Genomic DNA, 17571 nt, shown 5'->3' with positions numbered 1-17571 from the left:
TAAAAGGCACAGTAGCCTTACTGCAGCCTGACACAAACTGATCTCAGTTGACAGATCTTAAAGCTGTTAGTGTGTCACATCCTACTTTCATTGTATGAGGTGGCACAGAGGTAAAACATTAGCCATTTACTTGAGAAGAACAGGTTTCAAATGCAGCCATCCTGCCGAGTTTTCTAGAGGTTGTGCTTAAGTTTGTTGGAAGTCCCTTTATTGTTAGATTACTCAGTTGATGATCAGTGGAAACAGTGAGAACTATAAAGTATGTAATATTATGCATTCAGAACAATGTAAACTGCAGTGAGACATAAAATTAGTCCATGTCACTAACAAGAGATGCCAGGCTGAAATTGCGTAGGAAAATCATAAGGAAATTTATTTCATGAAAGAGGTAGTTAACAAAACCTTCTTTTGACTATTTCTAGAGTCATTCTTCCTGGATGAGGAGAGGAAGAAATGATAATGTGTGGCTTCACCTATCACTTAAGGTCTAAAAACAATTAAATTGTAACCCCCCCCCCCCACACACACACACATTACACGACAAATCCATCTTATGGATTTCATCAGTAACAATGATGAATTACACTTCTTGTAGTCCATTCCATGATATTGGTCCCAGGCTTCCTAGTGCCAAAGACAGTGTGTTTCATATACCAAGCAATAAGTCAAAGTATAACAATAATGGAAACTCCTGGATGAAAAAGAATGTTAAGTAAGCGAAAGGCAACCACTTACATATAGAGGACTGATGTATGGCACACGCAAACATGTAACAGATAACAGTTAATACTAGCTTTCAAGCTCTTGTTCCTCTTCTAGTAAGAGTATACACATTCACACATGTAACCCCACAGAGACTCAAATGTACACACTTATGATAGTGATGAAGTAATAAGACAAAACTTGTTTCCATTTGCTCACATTTATTATATAAACACAGCTGCTGAGAATTCTTCCGGGTTCTATGGCCGTGGTCCATGGAACTCTTCTATCCCTGACATTTTGTCCAAAGCTATGTTGGACATCTTCAGAGGTGCTCCTGGTTGTGCTGAGTCTGCGAACTTGGACGAAACGTCAGGGATAGAAGAGTTCTATGGACCATGGCCATCCAACCCGGAAGAATTCTCGGCAGCTGAAACATCTGGTCGTGAAAGCCTTCATTGTGTGTAAACATAGTTCACAATCATCAAATTTCACAATAACAATGACCATTGGTCATGTTTTTCATGGCTGCCCATTTAATTTTTACAGGCCTCCACACAAATAAAGTACTGGAAGTCTTAACAGCTTATCTCAAAATTGACTCAATCAGAACTGCCTCTGGTTTGCCTGTTCTCACCAGTTTCAATGACTGTCAGGTCACAAGAACAAAGTACAAATATGTACTTCATAATGGGATTAAGAGGACACGGAATAGGATTTTGGGTGAAAAAATTGATTTTCGTTTTATTGGTTTATTAGATTCCTCCAAGTTTCCTCTTTCAAATGACACATTGTACATGGCTCTTCCAGAATTATAAATATTTTATTTTTATAGATTTGTGAGATTGGGTTTTGTGCTTTTTTGATACGCCTCTGTCATGGCTGACCATAAACTTTTTGGCGGTATATCCATGTGACTTGAATTCAAATATCCCACTTTCCAGTGGCTCTTTATACACCACTTGTGTGAAATTGTTTGTCTCTTCTTTCATGAAGTTACTCTTTCAGTTTTTGACTTTGGATTGTTTGTTGTTGTTGTTGTTGAGTTTTTTCACATTTTGTGCTTCGTTTTCCGCAGTGGAAATGCCTAGAGCTAGGGCAAAAGTGTTTAAAAAGCGTGTGAACTGGCAAAAGGAAAGAAACGATGATTCACTAGTAACAGTGATTTCTTCTTCATTGTTGGTGGGAAATGTGAGTCCACTTACTTTTAATTTGCAGAACGAATTCTTCCAAATGAAAACAGTTCTTCTCATAAAAAACTCAGAGATTTGGAAGAGAAATATAATTTATTTGATAAAGGGAAGTAATTCTTTGAAATATTCATACGAGTCTACTGAGCAAAGCTCTTGAAAACTGCTTGTCATGTTGTCATGGAAAGATTTCTCTGACAGTAGAATCCCATGTGGCCTGGCTGCCCAGTTTAATTTAATACACAGTGTTTGTAAATACAGCTGTAAGTTTCCAAGCTCTGTTTCAGTAACTGCCAATAATGGATACAAGAAAACTGAACTTTATACTTTAAATCAAACAATGGAAAATCCAGGATGGAATGTAACAATGTTATGAAAGGAAAAGTTTCTACTCACCATATAGTGGAGATACTGAGTCACAGATAGGCACGACAAAAAGACTATGACAAATATAGCTTTCGGCCATTAATGCCTTCGCCAACAATAGACACACACACACACACACACACACACACACACACACACACACACACACACACACTTGCACTCTCAGGCAACTGAAACCACACAGCGAGCAGCAGCACTAGTGCATTATGGGAGTGGTGACTGGGTGGGCATAAGGATTAGGCTGGGGCAGGAAGGGGGAGGAATAGTATTGTGGGAGTGGCGGACAATGAACTGCTGCAGGTTACTCGGAGGGCAGGGAAAGGAGGGGGTGGGGGGTACCGGAAAAGGAAAAGAAGCAAAAGGATGGAATGTGATAGTGGAATGAAGGCTGTATAGTGCTAGAATGGGAACAGGGAAGGGGCTGGATGGGTGAGGAGAGTGACTAACGAAGGTTGAGGCCAGGAGGGTTATGGGAATGTAGGATGTATTGGAGGGAGAGTTCCCATCTCTGCAATTCAGAAAAGCTGGTGTTGGTGGGAAGGATACATATGGCACAGGCTGTAAAGCAGTCACTGAAGTGAAGGATGTCATGTTTGCCAGCGTGTTCATCAATAGAGTGGTCCACTTGTTTCTTGGCCACAGTTTGCCAGTGGTCATTCATGCAGACAGACAGCTTGTTGGCTGTCATGCCCACATAGAATGGAGCACAGTGGTTGCAGCTTAGCTTGTAGATCACATGACAGGTTTCACAGGTAGCCCTGCCTTTGATGGGATAGGTTATGTTTGTGACTGGACTGCAGTAGGTGGTGGTGGGAGGATGTATGTGATAGGTCTTGTGTACAAAAACAAATCTCCCATGTCTTATATTTCCAGTCTTCCACCACCTCCATAAGTCCCACCGTCTGGCCACAGAGGAACATTTCCCTTGTTACTCAGTACCACCCAGGACTGGAGCAACTGACTTACATTCTCTGCTAGGTTTTGACTACTTTTCGTCATGCCCTGAAATGAGAAATGTCCTGCCCACTATCCTTCCCACTCCTCCCACAGTGGTATTTCACCGCCCACCGAACCTACACAATATACTCGTCCATCCTTACACAACCTCTGCTCCCAATCCCTTACCTCATGGCTCATACCCCTGTAATATACCTAAATGCAAGACCTGTCCCATACATCCTCCCACCACCACTTACTCCAGTCCAGTCACAAACATCACCTATCCCATCAAAGGCATGGCTATGTGTGAAACCCGTCATGTGATCTACAAGCTAAGCTGCAACCACTGTGCTGCATTCTATGTGGGCATGACAACCAACAAGCTGTCTGTCTGCATGAATGGCCACTGGCAAACTGTGGCCAAGAAACAAGTGGACCACTCTATTGATGAACACGCTGGCAAACATGACATCCTTCACTTCAGTGACTGCTTTACAGCCTGTGCCATATGTATCCTTCCCACCAACACCAGATTTTCTCCTGGTAAACAATACTTTTTTTTACAAATAACTTATTAAATAATGTCAATGCCACATTGTTCACTCTTATCTCACTATCGGTCACTGCACTCACTGTACACATATTGTTACATAACACTTCACTCACTACCATTTTCTGTAGTGGGCCATTTTCTGTACCACAACTTCCCATTTTCCATCCTGAAAAACTGAGTCAGCATCCCTCCATAATAAGTGAGAGAACGAGGTGTTAGTATTGTGCTTTGCATAGCTTGGGGGTAAGTATTTCTAGAAAGGATAAAAGAAGGGAAAAAAAACATAAAGTGAAGGTGTTACGTGGAATGTTGGATATTTTATAATAATTATTGTTGTTGTTGTTGTTGTTGTTGTTGTTGTTTTGTATAACATTTTTTATCAAACCCCTACACTGTTTTATCTAAGTAATCCTTCAATGTATAAAATGTATTGCACTACAGGTACTTTTTAGCTGCCTTTTTAAATAAGTGTATTTTTGCAATTTCTTTAATCTCTTTTGGTAATTTATTGTACAGTTTTATTCCTCTGTAGAAAATGCTGCTTTGAGTTTTATGTTTATTTTCTCTTGGTGAATGTAAGTTGAGTCTGTCTCTTGTTGCATGGCCATGGACAGAGCTGTTTGTGCAGTAATCACCAATGTTATTTTTGATGTGTACAAATGACTGGTAAATGTATTCACATGGAGCAGTTAAAATCCCCAGTGTTCTGAACAGATCTTTACAATGAGCTTGACTAGTGTTTTTGGTTATTATTCTTATGACTCTTTTCTGGAGTTTGAAAATTGTGTTCATATTTTGTGTATTTGATTCTCAAAAAAGAATGGCATAGCTAAGAATTGAGTGGACATATTATTCATATGTAACTAAAAGACACTGCATGTTACACACTGATGATAGGATTCTAAGGGCGTAACATGCTGATGACATTCTGTTTGCAAGTACTTTTGTGCATTCACACCACTTCAACTGAAAATCAATATTTATTCCTAGAAATTTTGCATTTGTTACACATTCTATAAAGGTGCCATCTACATTTAATTCAATGTTGTCATTTTTCTCTTCAAACTGAAATTCATGGCATTAGTTTTCTTTATGTTCAATGTCACTTTATTGCTTATTGACCAATCATAAACTTCCTTGAGAGTTTGATTTGCTTTCTCAGCAATGAGTTCTCATGTTTTCTCAGTGACTATAATATTGCTGTCATCAGCGAAAAGGGTTTTTCACCATGAGTAACAGTACTGGAAAAGTCACTGATGTATATCAGGAGCAGTATTGTTCCTAATATGCTACCTTGTGGAACCCCTATATTATTGTATTTTGGTTCTAATTAGTGTTTTACTAAATGTTTACATCTATTTGAAGTATGTGTTATCTCTACTCTTTGTACCCTATCTGTTAGGTATGATCGAAACCAATCATTAGCTACCCCTCTTCTACCTGATGCTTCTAATTTATTTAATAGAATCTTGTGGTCGACTGTATCAAACACTTTAGAAAGATCAAAAAATATGCCTGTGACACACTCATCTTTATCAAGAGCATCAAGTACAGCTTTTGTGAATTCTACTATGGCTGACCCGGTATTTTTGCCACTTTGGAAACCAAACTGCGATTCGCTTAAAATATTGTATTTATTCAGGTAATTCATTAATCTGTCTTTTGCAATTGCTTCTATTATTTTTGAGAATACTGACAGCAGGGAAATAGGTCAGTAATTTTTCTATATCTTCTCATTACCTTTCTTAAGCAAAGGTACAACTCTTGCCTGTTTTAACTGCTCTGGAAATGTCCCTGATGTGAAGGATTCATTTACTATATTTGTTAAGGTACCTTGTATAATCCCTATACATTGTTTCAGTACACACATTGGTACTTCATCTAAGCCTACTGACTTTTTATTTTTTAGTTGTTGAATTGTTTTACTGACTTCATTCTCTGTGGTTGGAAGTAACATCATTGTATTTAGTGCAACATTATTTAAGGTGTTATATTTGTTTGGGGGAATTTTTGCTGTAACTTCTCTGCAATAATTGAAAAATGCTCATCTACATAGTTTGCTAAGTGCTGTGGATCATTTATTAACTTATCCCCCTCCCTTAGCAGTATGTTATTCTGCATTTGTTTGCCTCTTCCCGTTTTCTTTTTTATAACATCCCAGACTGTTTTGCTTTTATTCTCTACATTATATTATATTATTTTGACATTAAATGACTTTTTTGCAGCAATCAGCATCTTCATATAGGTCTTTTTGTATCTATGATAGAAATTTAAGAATTCTGGATCACTGCAAATCTTTTTCATTGAACTCAGGTGTGTAAGTGTTTGGGAGGACTTATTAATACCTGCTGTTAACTGTCTGTTTTTGTGAGATGTTGATACAGACATGCATACTTTTGGAAATGCCTTTTCAAAGTTCAATTTAAACAATGTGGAGAATTTAGAGAATTTCATATTCACATTGGTTTCCTTATACACTTCATCCCTGCTTTGTTTTTCTAGTTCTTTTGAAAAATCTTTTATTTTGATTTCTGATAGATGTCGTTTGTAGGATTGTAGTTTAAGGAATGATTCGATGCCTGACTTTACTGTTGTTATTTGACATAGAAGGTCTGATAGTCCGATATCTCTTACAGCTACATCACATTTTTCCCTGTCCATATTTGTGGCCACATGGTCAATTACTGATGAAGTCATTGTGGTTACCATTGTTGCACTATTGACCAATAGGGACATGCCAAAACTTTGAAGGATGTTCATGAAGGTGCTGCTGGACTCATTTATGATGTTAGTGTTGATGTTAATGTCTCCACGCAGAATTATATTGACCTTTGTGCTTGAGACTTTATCTAGAACTTCTTTTAACTTATTGAAAAAAGTGTCCACACCACCACTGGGAGGTCTATACACACATAAAATGATTAATTTCTTGGTGATATCAAGCCCTGTTAATTCAATAGTTGATATTTCAAAGTGTTTTTCTTCACTTACGGTACTGAGGTCATGTCTCGATTTGATCTGTGTTCCTTTTTTGATATAAATGCATGATCCTCCTCCCCTTGAAGTAGTTCTGCAGTAAGAGTTTGCCTTTTCATACAATGATAATACTACATGTTGGATTTCTGTGTCTCTACACCAGTGCTCAGTAATACAAACTACTGTGCAGTTCAAAGATTGGAGCTCAAATTCTAATAGTTGTATTTTATTTTTTATTGATTGCATGTTTTGATGGAGGATTATTAAGTCTGTGAAATGCCCCATGTTACTTTTTCCAATGGTTTGTTTTTCTTTGTGGCATCTGGTATATGTGATATTTGAGGTGTTAAAATCTGTCTTGTGAGTGATTGTTTCAGTATTTTGTAAAGTGATGGAGATACTCTTTAGGCAGGGGAACCTGTTGTCTGGATTTATCCTAAAAAAGACCTACTTTTCCTACCTATGACAACAGGTATTTGACCATGTGTGGCCCGAGATCCATCCCCTGTACTTTCATGAATCAGCTATACCAGTCTTCACTTCCCAGTCCTGTTTAGATGTAGTCCATGCCTAGTGAAACCTCATCTGTTGATAGTCCCGCCGGGCACCAGATAAACATGAGCAAAGTTGGCTGTCCTCAGAGCCATCCCTAACCCCACATTGATTCGCCTCACAACTCCATCAAGGTGTGGTTGATCATGACGCCAGAACAGCTGAACAAAGTGTACGCTGGTGCCATGAGTCAGGGAAGCTATCTTGTACAGGTTGCCACATATGTCATATGCCCCATCCCTGTCCCAACTGTTTCCCACCCCACCCACTATCACTACGTGGTCCTCTTTTGTAAAGTCCTTACATAAAGACCCTAGGTCCTCTATTACATGACTTAGCCCTGCATTTGGCTTGAAGATACTGGTGGCCTGGTATACTGCTCCTAAACTTTCCTGTAACTGAGGGCCTACACCTCGCATAGCTACTACCTAGCAGCAGCACTTTCTTCTTCCAAACACTCTGTACATTCCTAGGCTTCTTGGCCTCAGTTGAAGTGTGCTGCACATTTCCTGCTCCTCATTCTACCTGAGGCTTTTCTACACTTAACTCTCTCAGTGGTAGATACCTGTTTTTAGTGTTGATACCTGTTTTTGGTGTTGATAAAACTGTCAGATCGCGTTCTCTTTCTTCCTATCCTCCTACCAGCTGCCAGTTCCCAACCACCCTCCTCCCCCTTATCTCCCTTGATCCTTATGAGTTCCTTCCTTGCTTCCTCCAACTGTGCCTGAAGGACACAGATTTTCCATTCCTGTTCCCCAATGAAAATGTTCCTACTGCATACTCTGCAGTTCTGGGAGAGAGCCTCTTCTGTTCTCCCAACATTCTCCCCACTGCACCCCACCATTGAAAATATTTCCTACAAGACTGGCAACAAATCCCTCTACTCACTGCCCTATAACAGCTCCCACATTTCTCACTCATGGTGTCAGTTTCGAAAGAATAATTAAGTTTAAAGAATGATTTAAATTTGCCAAGGACGCGAGATTGGCTGAATGTAAACAAAAAATGACACAAAGGTCTTATGTGCGGTGATTGTTTTTTTTTTGTACTGATTTAGAGATACAATGACAGAAGAATGAATTTGTAATTAATTTGCTTTTAGAGAATTTATGTTGTCAGGCATGTTTAGTCAGGTTTTTAAACGTTTATAACTCAGAAAATTTAGGCCTAGATTGCATCTATCTAACTAGTAAACAGTATGAAATGTGTTAGTTAAATACAATTTAGAAATGTTTAATTACATTTTATTGCAGTAATAGACACTGATGAAACTAGCTGTAGTCTTTTTTAAACGAATTTTGCACTATCAAGAAAACTTGAATAGAATTTTTCGTGTTTATGTCACGCAAAATTTCGGTTATGTTGCGATTATTGGGGCTTCAGCTAAAGAACAAGTTTTTTCATGAACAAGTGCTGTTGGGATGCTAATATTCAGTTGTGTGACAAGAACGGACACTACAGCAAGTATAAAAAACAAAGAAAATTTAAATTTGACTCTATTCCCTCTTAAATAAGTTCTATTAGCGGACGAAGAAAATACCTGTGATCTCACTCAGCGGCCATCTTGGCATCCAGAGATGTGTAAAGTGTTTCGTTTTAAAGGAATTGTGCTGGACTTAGATTTATTGAGTCTGTAATATTTCCAAAAACAAGGCATATTTAATATTGTGATTAATATTTTATTAATGTTAATTCATCCAGTGCATTTCGGTTCCAGTTGTATGTGTAAAATATGATCTTTTGGTCTCTAACATTAGTTGGAAGAAATCTTGAAAGCATAATTACATTGAATTTCAGTATTTCAGAGCATATTTCATTGTCAACATGACACAGTTTTGGAATTAGCCAAAGGAGTAGATCCCCATGAAACCTGTTACGATCTTCAGTTGTTATAGATGCCCCATGTGTGGTAGCAAAATATGAGGTAATGAATTTAACTTGTTTCAACATCTTAAGATGGATTTCATACAGGTATCCTAAAATACAATTCCAGAAGGATTGTACGGTACTTAGGAATCAGCAAGCAGTCAGCAGTGTTGTGCTGTTGTTAAAAACATGCCGTATGATTAAAAAAAATAGAAGTTATGTGATATCAGTTTAGGTAAGGATCACAGAGTCTGTTGAGAGGTGTCACAATCAACTTTTCTTCAATAAGTGATAATTGATTACTTAAATTATATCTCAAGTAGCTCACAAAAGTAGCCTTTGTTGAACAGCTGAAAGTGGCTTGCAATGTAAAGGTGGAGATGTAGATGTTCTCTAAATCGCTTGAAGTGAATATTTGGATGCAACTGATTTTATGTGCCTTCCTTGATCAGTATAGGCTTCTTTTGCCTGTAATGGATTGTTAATTAATAGTCCTGCCTTTTCCATACCTTCCCTCCCTGCTTCAATCACTGTCACTGTGAAAGATATTAGCCATACAAGTTGTAAGAATACTTAGCTAAGTGAGCATAAATAATTACAATCAGATTTTTCATTAACCCATCTGCATCAATGTCAATGGACCACTGTACTTCAGTGTTACATACTCTAACACGACACATAAAAGTGAATGAAATGTGTAGCAATAAGGGTGTATCAATTTTCCTATGTATATCATAAAAATAGAGGGGAAAAAGAAGAAAACAGTCTGGAGCTTGCTGATTCATCATGAACTACTTGATATGTGGCATTTTAACTAATTTATAATGTGTTACTTTAGCATGTTTGTGAGATGAGTTGCCTGGGCAATTAATTACATCATATAGCACCTGATTGTGATAATGAGTTCCTGCATTGTCGAGATATTGTGCTAAGAAAACTGAAGAAACTGGTGGCATTCCTGGGAGGACATCATACATCAAAAGCACTAATAATATGAGATATGGTAATTTAATCATCTTTTCTCTTGCAGAGTTAGGGGACATGGAATCAAGATGATTGCAGTGCCTCAAGAAGGGGAATCTCATGAAAGCATTATTCAAGAAGAGGTTTTTGCTGTTGATGGAGTTGTAAATGATGCCAAAGAGAGCAGTTCTTTAAAAAGAAGGGAGTCATCGGCTGATAACTCTGCTGCCCATTGTAAGGAAGTTCCTATAACAGAAGAATCTAAATCTTGCCAGCTTGAGAATATGGTGGAAAACTATGTGTTACAACAACTTGCTTCATATATACAGTCAGAAGTTATTAAAAAACTTACGTGTGATGTACAGAGTAGTGAATGTAGTTCAGGTAAAAAGTGTGACAAATTACCAGATGTATGTTTCCAAAATTCCGCTTCTCCACAAACTGTGGTATCTGTGCTAAGTGATTCAGAATCTGATGACACAAATTCAGCTCGGACAGTTTTGTCTAAATCATCACGTACTAGGGAGGTGCTAATTAGCAGTTCATCAAGATCAGAACTTCGTTTGCAGAATAATAATGCATTTTCCACACCACGTTTGTTTGACGTTGGGAATTACACTGTAGAATATCCATCATTCTCTGTTATTGGTTCAGCACCAGTGAGCTTGCCACCACCTAGGACTGCTAGTTCATCAGTACATGAGGCACGATCATTTCATAGTGCAGCAGAAAGAAACAAAAGACAGTATGCTGACAGACGATTCAGTTGTGGATTTACGGCTCGAGAGAGATCTTCACACCAAGTCCAAGAAGCAGATGAAAAGAATCAAAAATATAAGGCATTGCTTTACAACAGCAATAATCGAAAGCAATTCTTACCACCAAATCCACAGGATAAATTAAATAAACGTTTAGTATTACCTCCAATTGACAAAGTGGAAACTCAGAAGGTAAACCTCAATTACCCCATTTATTTTATGTCTGTTTTATGTCTGTTTTATGTAAATCATGGCTGCAACCAAATCTGAAATGAAATTATTGTACTGTTCTTTGTTAATTTAATTGTAGATTATTCAGTAATATTCCTTGAAGAGTTAGCAGCTTTTTTATAAATGATATTATGTAAACATTTTTAGGCTTTCGTTCCTAACATCAGTCTGCTGCTTGCCTTCCAAAATACTATTGATAGCAAGCAGCCATTCACTATTACAGCTTCTTCCTTGTCAGACTCTTCCACTGCAGTGTCAGTTACTGTTTGTGAAGTGCAATACTGGTATCAGAACAGTATACTGAAACATCTGTGACAGCTGTGTTTTTTGCACTCTTGTACATGGAGACCTCAAGTTTGCACAACAATAATTTTGAAATCCCTAAGCCTGGCCCAAAAACCTCTGCCCCCTTAGAAGCTGTGACATTTAGTGATCTGTGGTGCATAAAATTTATTTCATTAAATGCAGTTTACCGTCATAAAAATTGTGAAAGCTATTGATTTTCTGCATAACTGAATATGGTCTCTGCAGACTGAAATTTTTTGACCACAATTTTTGTGTTCATAAACTCGAATTCGAAACAAATTTTTCTCTCCTTGCTTGTTTCTGGTTCTTACACCATTTCTGTAGCGTGTCCCAACCATACATTCCATCTGCACTTCTTTCATATCCTCACTATCCATTCAACCACACACAAGCATCTGCATCACGTAGTGATAGTCATCTTGTATGTAACTACGTACTTTTCAATGCCTCTTACATTGAGTCAGTTGTGATGTATTTATGTATAGACATTTGTAACCAATATATTAATACTCACAAGGGAACCTCCCCATCGCACCCCCCTCAGATTTAGTTATAAGTTGGCACAGTGGATAGGCCTTGAAAAACTGAACACAGATCAATCGAGAAAACAGGAAGAAGTTGTGTGGAACTATGAAAAAAATAAGCAAAATATACAAACTGAGTAGTCCATGCGCAAGATAGGCAACATCAAGGATAAAGTGAGCTCAGGAGCGCCGTGGTCCTGTTAGCGTGAGCAGCTGCGGAACGAGAGGTCCTTGGTTCAAGTCTTCTCTCTAGTGAAAAGTTTAATTTTTTATATAATCAACTTCGCTCTCCAAAATTCCAGGACATGTTCAGATTTGCTTGGACATATGCAGGATTTGACGGTCTACACACGGAAAATTTGAAAACGTTAAAAACACACGTTTTGACAGAGCACAGGGAAAACTGTGCGACTGTGAAACTTGCATTCATTTGTTGCAGTTTATGTGACAAAATCTTATGTTTTCATCACTTTTTTGGGAGTGATTATCACATCTACAAGAAAACCTAAATGGGGCAAGGTGGTAGAATCTTTTTACCCATTCGCCAAGTGTACAAGTTAGGTGGGTTGACAACATATTCCTGTCATGTGATGCACATGCCGTCACCAGTGTCGTATAGAATATATCAGACGCATTTTCCTGTGGAGGAATCGGTTGACCTATGACCTTGCGATCAAATGTTTTCGGTTCCCATTGGAGAGGCACGTCCTTTCGTCTACTAATCGCACGGTTTTGCGGTGCGGTCACAAACCACATACACTAAACTTATTACCGTGAACAGAGACGTCAATGAATGAACGTACAGATCATAACTTTGCGAAAATAAAGAAAATAAACTTTTCACTCAAGGGAAGACTTGAACCAAGGGCCTCATTCCGCAGCTGCTCACGCTAACTATAGGACCAAGGCGCTCCTGAGCTCACTTTATCCTTGATGTTGCCTATCTTGTGCACGGACTACTCAGTTTGTATGTTTTGCTTATTTTTTTCATAGTTCCACACAACTTCTTCCTGTTTTCTCAATTGATCTGTGTTCAGTTTTTCAAGGACTATCCACTGTGCCTACTTATAACTAAATCTGAAGGGGGTGTGATGGGGAAGTTCCCTTGTCAGTGTTTACTGCCCAGGGCAACACATATTTAAGTCCAGACAAAAGTTCTTAGGGGTTTTTCTTAAAAAACCTTATCTAATAACAAATACTTAGATGCTAAAATGGGTCTGAAGAAACCTTGATATTAAAACAATGGCATTCTGTGCTTTCATCATCATAATATATGTAACAATATTCATAGAACTGTTAGCTCATATCGTGGTGGTGCCTGCTGTGAGTACCCATCACATTTAGTTAGCTACACATGCGCCTGTGTTGAGCTGAAAAAATGATGTTAGATGGCAAATACCTCAGAAAGCTATGGAAATCTTGGCAGAGTACCAATTTGGCAAACGTGGTTTTCTTATGTTGGAAGCAAGTCAATGCCATCAGTCCTTTGTAACGACAAGCTTTTGGAATATTTCATCAGACATGACATTGTGTGCTGTAGGGCAGTGGTTGTCAAACTTTTATGCAGAAGAGTCAATACAGACATTGTGGGCTGTCATCTCAGGCCACGTATGTACCCATCGTATTATTAATTGATAACCTACATAATTTAGTTTGTTATGAGTCCCCAGTAGACTAGCTATAGTAAGAGCACCATAAGTTAGCTGCCAGTCCCCAAGCACTGATTGTTAGAAAGTTGGTACCTTTCAAAACACTTTGTGTAGACTGTTCTTTGTTTGAGAGTGCTGCTACCCTCAGCAACCTCAAAGGTGTGACAAACCAGACCAAGTGCTGTTATGCTGTGTGTGACAGCAGATCATTAATTGATGAACAGTAAAAGCACTTCTTTTTAAATGCTTTATGCAATAAAAGACAAAGCCACAAATGTATTTTCACAATATTACAGTAGTTATAATTTAATTTCATATTGCTTGCTACAAATAAATACCACATTTGAAGATGACCATCTCTGTAACACGCATTCAAGAGTCTGTGTTACTTCCATTTCAAAATTTATATCACAGCAGTTGATTGGCACGAGTCACTCATGCCCTATGACTTGACAGTACTGGAAGACAAACAATGGAACATTTACCTTCTCTGATCCTCTATCCCTGCAGTGGCCATGCTGAGGTAAGTGGCCAACTTTTTTTACAAGAGGGACCATGCTTATTTGTCATCACTGATTTTGCCCAAATTTATGGTATACTCAGGGAGTGCCCAGAAATGAAAGTGATGGCAGTGAGACCTGTGAATGGCAAAGCATCTAGAAAAAAAGTATCATTTTTGGTGTGGAAGCATTCATGTAGTTTCCAGGCAGCAGTTGGCGCAGCTGAAACAGTGCAGGATGGCAGTGTGAGGGTCGTGGTGTCGGTCCCTATGTGGAAACTTCTTTTATTTTTATGTTAGACTGCAGATAAACCAAACTAATAGTCGGTGTATTGTATGTATTAATATTCTCAAGAAGGCATGAAAAGGAAAGGTAAGGGAAAATTTGGGATCATAAATAAATTTCCAGGAAGAAACTGTAAGGCATACATGAGAACTTCATGTATAAAATTAGCCATTTTTATTATTTTACAGTTGATGATATACATGTGCTGAGATGATATTCATTGTAAAAACAGGGGAGCAATAATTTTCTCGGCATCTTGTGCATGCTAGAAATGTTGCATTTTACAACTACATGGTTGTTTTAAAGTTTCTGTAGAAAAACAAATGTGGTTTATATTCATAAAAGGTGTTCTCTCATCAGTCAGTTTGGCAGCAGACCAAGCATAATGCATCATTTCACAAAATACTGATGAGGATAACTGGTAATGTACAACAGAACGTATTTTGATGCATTCTTCTTGGGATGTGATTTCTCTCTCTCTCTCTCTCTCTCTCTGTGTGTGTGTGTGTGTGTGTGTGTGTGTGTGTGTGTGTGTGTGTGTGTGTGTGTGTGTGTGTGTGATAAGAGCAGTTTTGAAGATTTCTGATCAAATTTTCGTTTGATGATAAAAATAGATATCACAGAGCTGCACTAGCAGAGTGCATATGGGGAAAAACACTTTAATACTGCATTTCTTCATCTTGACAAATCTTGTTGTATAATTGTGGATTTGTTTGTCCTCCCCACAAGGCAGTTAACAGAAAAGATTTGTTCTCCTGTGTGAGAGCTTTATTAAATCAATCAGAATTGATTGTATAAGACTGTTGTGAGTTTCCCCAAATTTTGATGAAGTAATGGTGACATTCCTATATTTTGCCACATACTATGGACTATTTTTGAATCCTCAGTCCAAAATTTTCCTTTTCCATTCCTGAAACATTCATGAACACATTATATTGAATATTGTTTTAGATTATTCATTTTTAAGTAACATAAAAATAAAAAGTGTCCGCCTAGGGATTTGATCTCACGAACCTTGGATTATTGTTCTCTACCAGTATTATTTCCATTGTGCCAAGTGCTGCCTGGAACTATGCTAACACAAATGGCTCATGTGTCAGATGACACGTGTCAAAAATGTTAATTTCTTTAAATTTCTGTCACATTTATTTCCGGCAAAGTCCTGCATGAATAAGGCTGAGAATCACAGGTCACACTGAGTACATGATTCAGCCACAGTATTATGACAACTGCTGTAGAGTGTGCGTATCTTGGCCTAAATACTCTATGATGATGGTGGTAGCTTCACATGAGAGCAACACTCAACCTCAATGTAGGCTTTGTGTTGTTAAGAGTGGATGGATGTAGAGGCAAAACAGTTGTTAGAAGGTAACATTGGAGACATCTGCCATGCATCAGTTTCACTGTTTTACTCAGGTATGTAGGGCTATGCCTTGATCAACCTATATATCCCCATCTACTTGTGGGAAGTTTATTGTTTCAGCCGCAACCAATCCCAGTGGCTTAGGTGTTTGAGCAATACTCAGACCTAACCAACCTAATGACCTTCAGAGAATAGCCCTCAAAGAACTAAAGTTTCCAGTAAGTGATGAATTAGAATGGAGCAATAACAGAATATTTTTATTTTAGTTAAAATAATAACTCTTAAAAAGGTTTTTACACATACAAAGCTTTACAATATGTCACTGACATTCTGCTATATATTAAAAAGCTTGTAAACTGTAAATTACTTCAAGAAACATTTATTCACTGTGATCTCAGCAGAGATCAAAACACAAGCATGTTTCATGAGTACCACTGTAAAATTGTTCCACGACAACCTGAATTTTAGGAAGAGTATTGGTTTCTATAGAATTCTTGTGGGAGTAGACAGAAGAACTGATGGAGGAATGACAGTAAGTAGTTTTACCAGACACTGAAACTATCATGAAGATTTTACTCTGGTGAACTAGAGAAAAGAGCTACATAGTAGCAAAGCAGTCTGTGGTAAATATGGAGTGGGGAACTCCACATTGATGACTCCACATTAATGACCCATAGTCTGTGTTAATTGCTCTGGAATTCGTGCTGTGTGGACTTCTTGAAGTGCAGCTTTCATAGAAGAGAAAAAATTGAGGATGTGTAGATCATAAATTGCACTTCTTATATAGAAGCTAGAAAAATCTTTCAGGCATTAAACCATCAGTACTATCTTCACCATTCACGTCACTAACAAAAAAATAGTGAATACAAAAACCATCGCTGTAAGGAAAAGATAGATTACTACTTACCATAGAACTCTCTGTACATGCAGGCCTTGAAATGCCGGTCTGAGTTGCTAGAGATGGTGGTCATGTGTGTCTGAGGTGTGCTTGATTGTGTGAATGAATGTGCATGTGTTTCCTCTTCTGATGAAGGCTGTGGCTCGAAGCTATTGTGTAAGTGTCTTTCAGCTGTTGCTGTCTGCAACTTAATGTGGCATCTTTATGGTAGCAGCTATCTATCCTTACGTAGTTGATATTTCAATGTAGAGTTATCATTGTCTGAATAAAAAGAAGTTAATTTTTACTGTCTGATAATAATACAGAAAACATTTCATTAATATGTGCAATATTATAAAAAGTGTACCACATGCTTAAGAGGCAGTTTTCAAACTGTAGCAGGAACATCACTGCCAATCAATTTGTTTCTCTAGTCACAGTGTGTTGTCCATCATCTCCAGCTACCCTTCTTCTCAATAGCTTGTGAGATTACGCTGTACATCAGCTTGCAACTTGGTGAGTGGTATGAGATAATGAGAATAGATAAGAAGATATCTCCTTTGATTATGGGTCATTTGCTCAAGTGTTCTCGCAATTGTACATCATTGTATTATACAGGATCGATTGCTTTATACTGTAACAAAATTGCAGTTTTGCCAAATATATAGTAAACAAACCACTGGAGAGCTTTCTTTTCAGAAATATATCAGGTCTGTCCAGGCCTCTAAAGAACTGCAGCCATCTTTTTGCTCCAATGTTGGCATAGGACATTGTTTCCCACATCCATCTCTAAAAGGCAGGTCATTAGATGAATCATGAAAGGGTTCAGCCTCCTCAAGTGACTCGTAAAATGTTGCTGATTCCAGGCATGCTGCCACAGGATGGTAGATCCGCAACTATTCAGTACTGAGGGAATTTGATAATTTCTTTATTTTGTCCATCTCAATTGT

General features: G+C 38.0%; 1 protein-coding gene across 5 annotated transcripts in view; it reads left to right on the top strand.

Moving 5' to 3' along the window:
• LOC126091235 (uncharacterized) overlaps positions 1 to 17571 on the top strand; it is a 133416-nt gene that overhangs the window by 95905 nt on the left and 19940 nt on the right. For all 5 annotated transcript variants that reach the window (XM_049907046.1, XM_049907048.1, XM_049907049.1 and 2 more), the window contains one exon: positions 10196 to 11078. In XM_049907046.1, coding sequence (XP_049763003.1) covers positions 10196 to 11078 — 883 coding nt within the window. The remainder of the gene's footprint in view (positions 1 to 10195; positions 11079 to 17571) is intronic.

This window comes from Schistocerca cancellata, chromosome 1 (genome assembly GCF_023864275.1).
Source record: "Schistocerca cancellata isolate TAMUIC-IGC-003103 chromosome 1, iqSchCanc2.1, whole genome shotgun sequence".
Taxonomy (NCBI): domain Eukaryota; kingdom Metazoa; phylum Arthropoda; class Insecta; order Orthoptera; family Acrididae; genus Schistocerca; species Schistocerca cancellata.
This window is presented reverse-complemented; position numbering and strand designations above follow the sequence as displayed.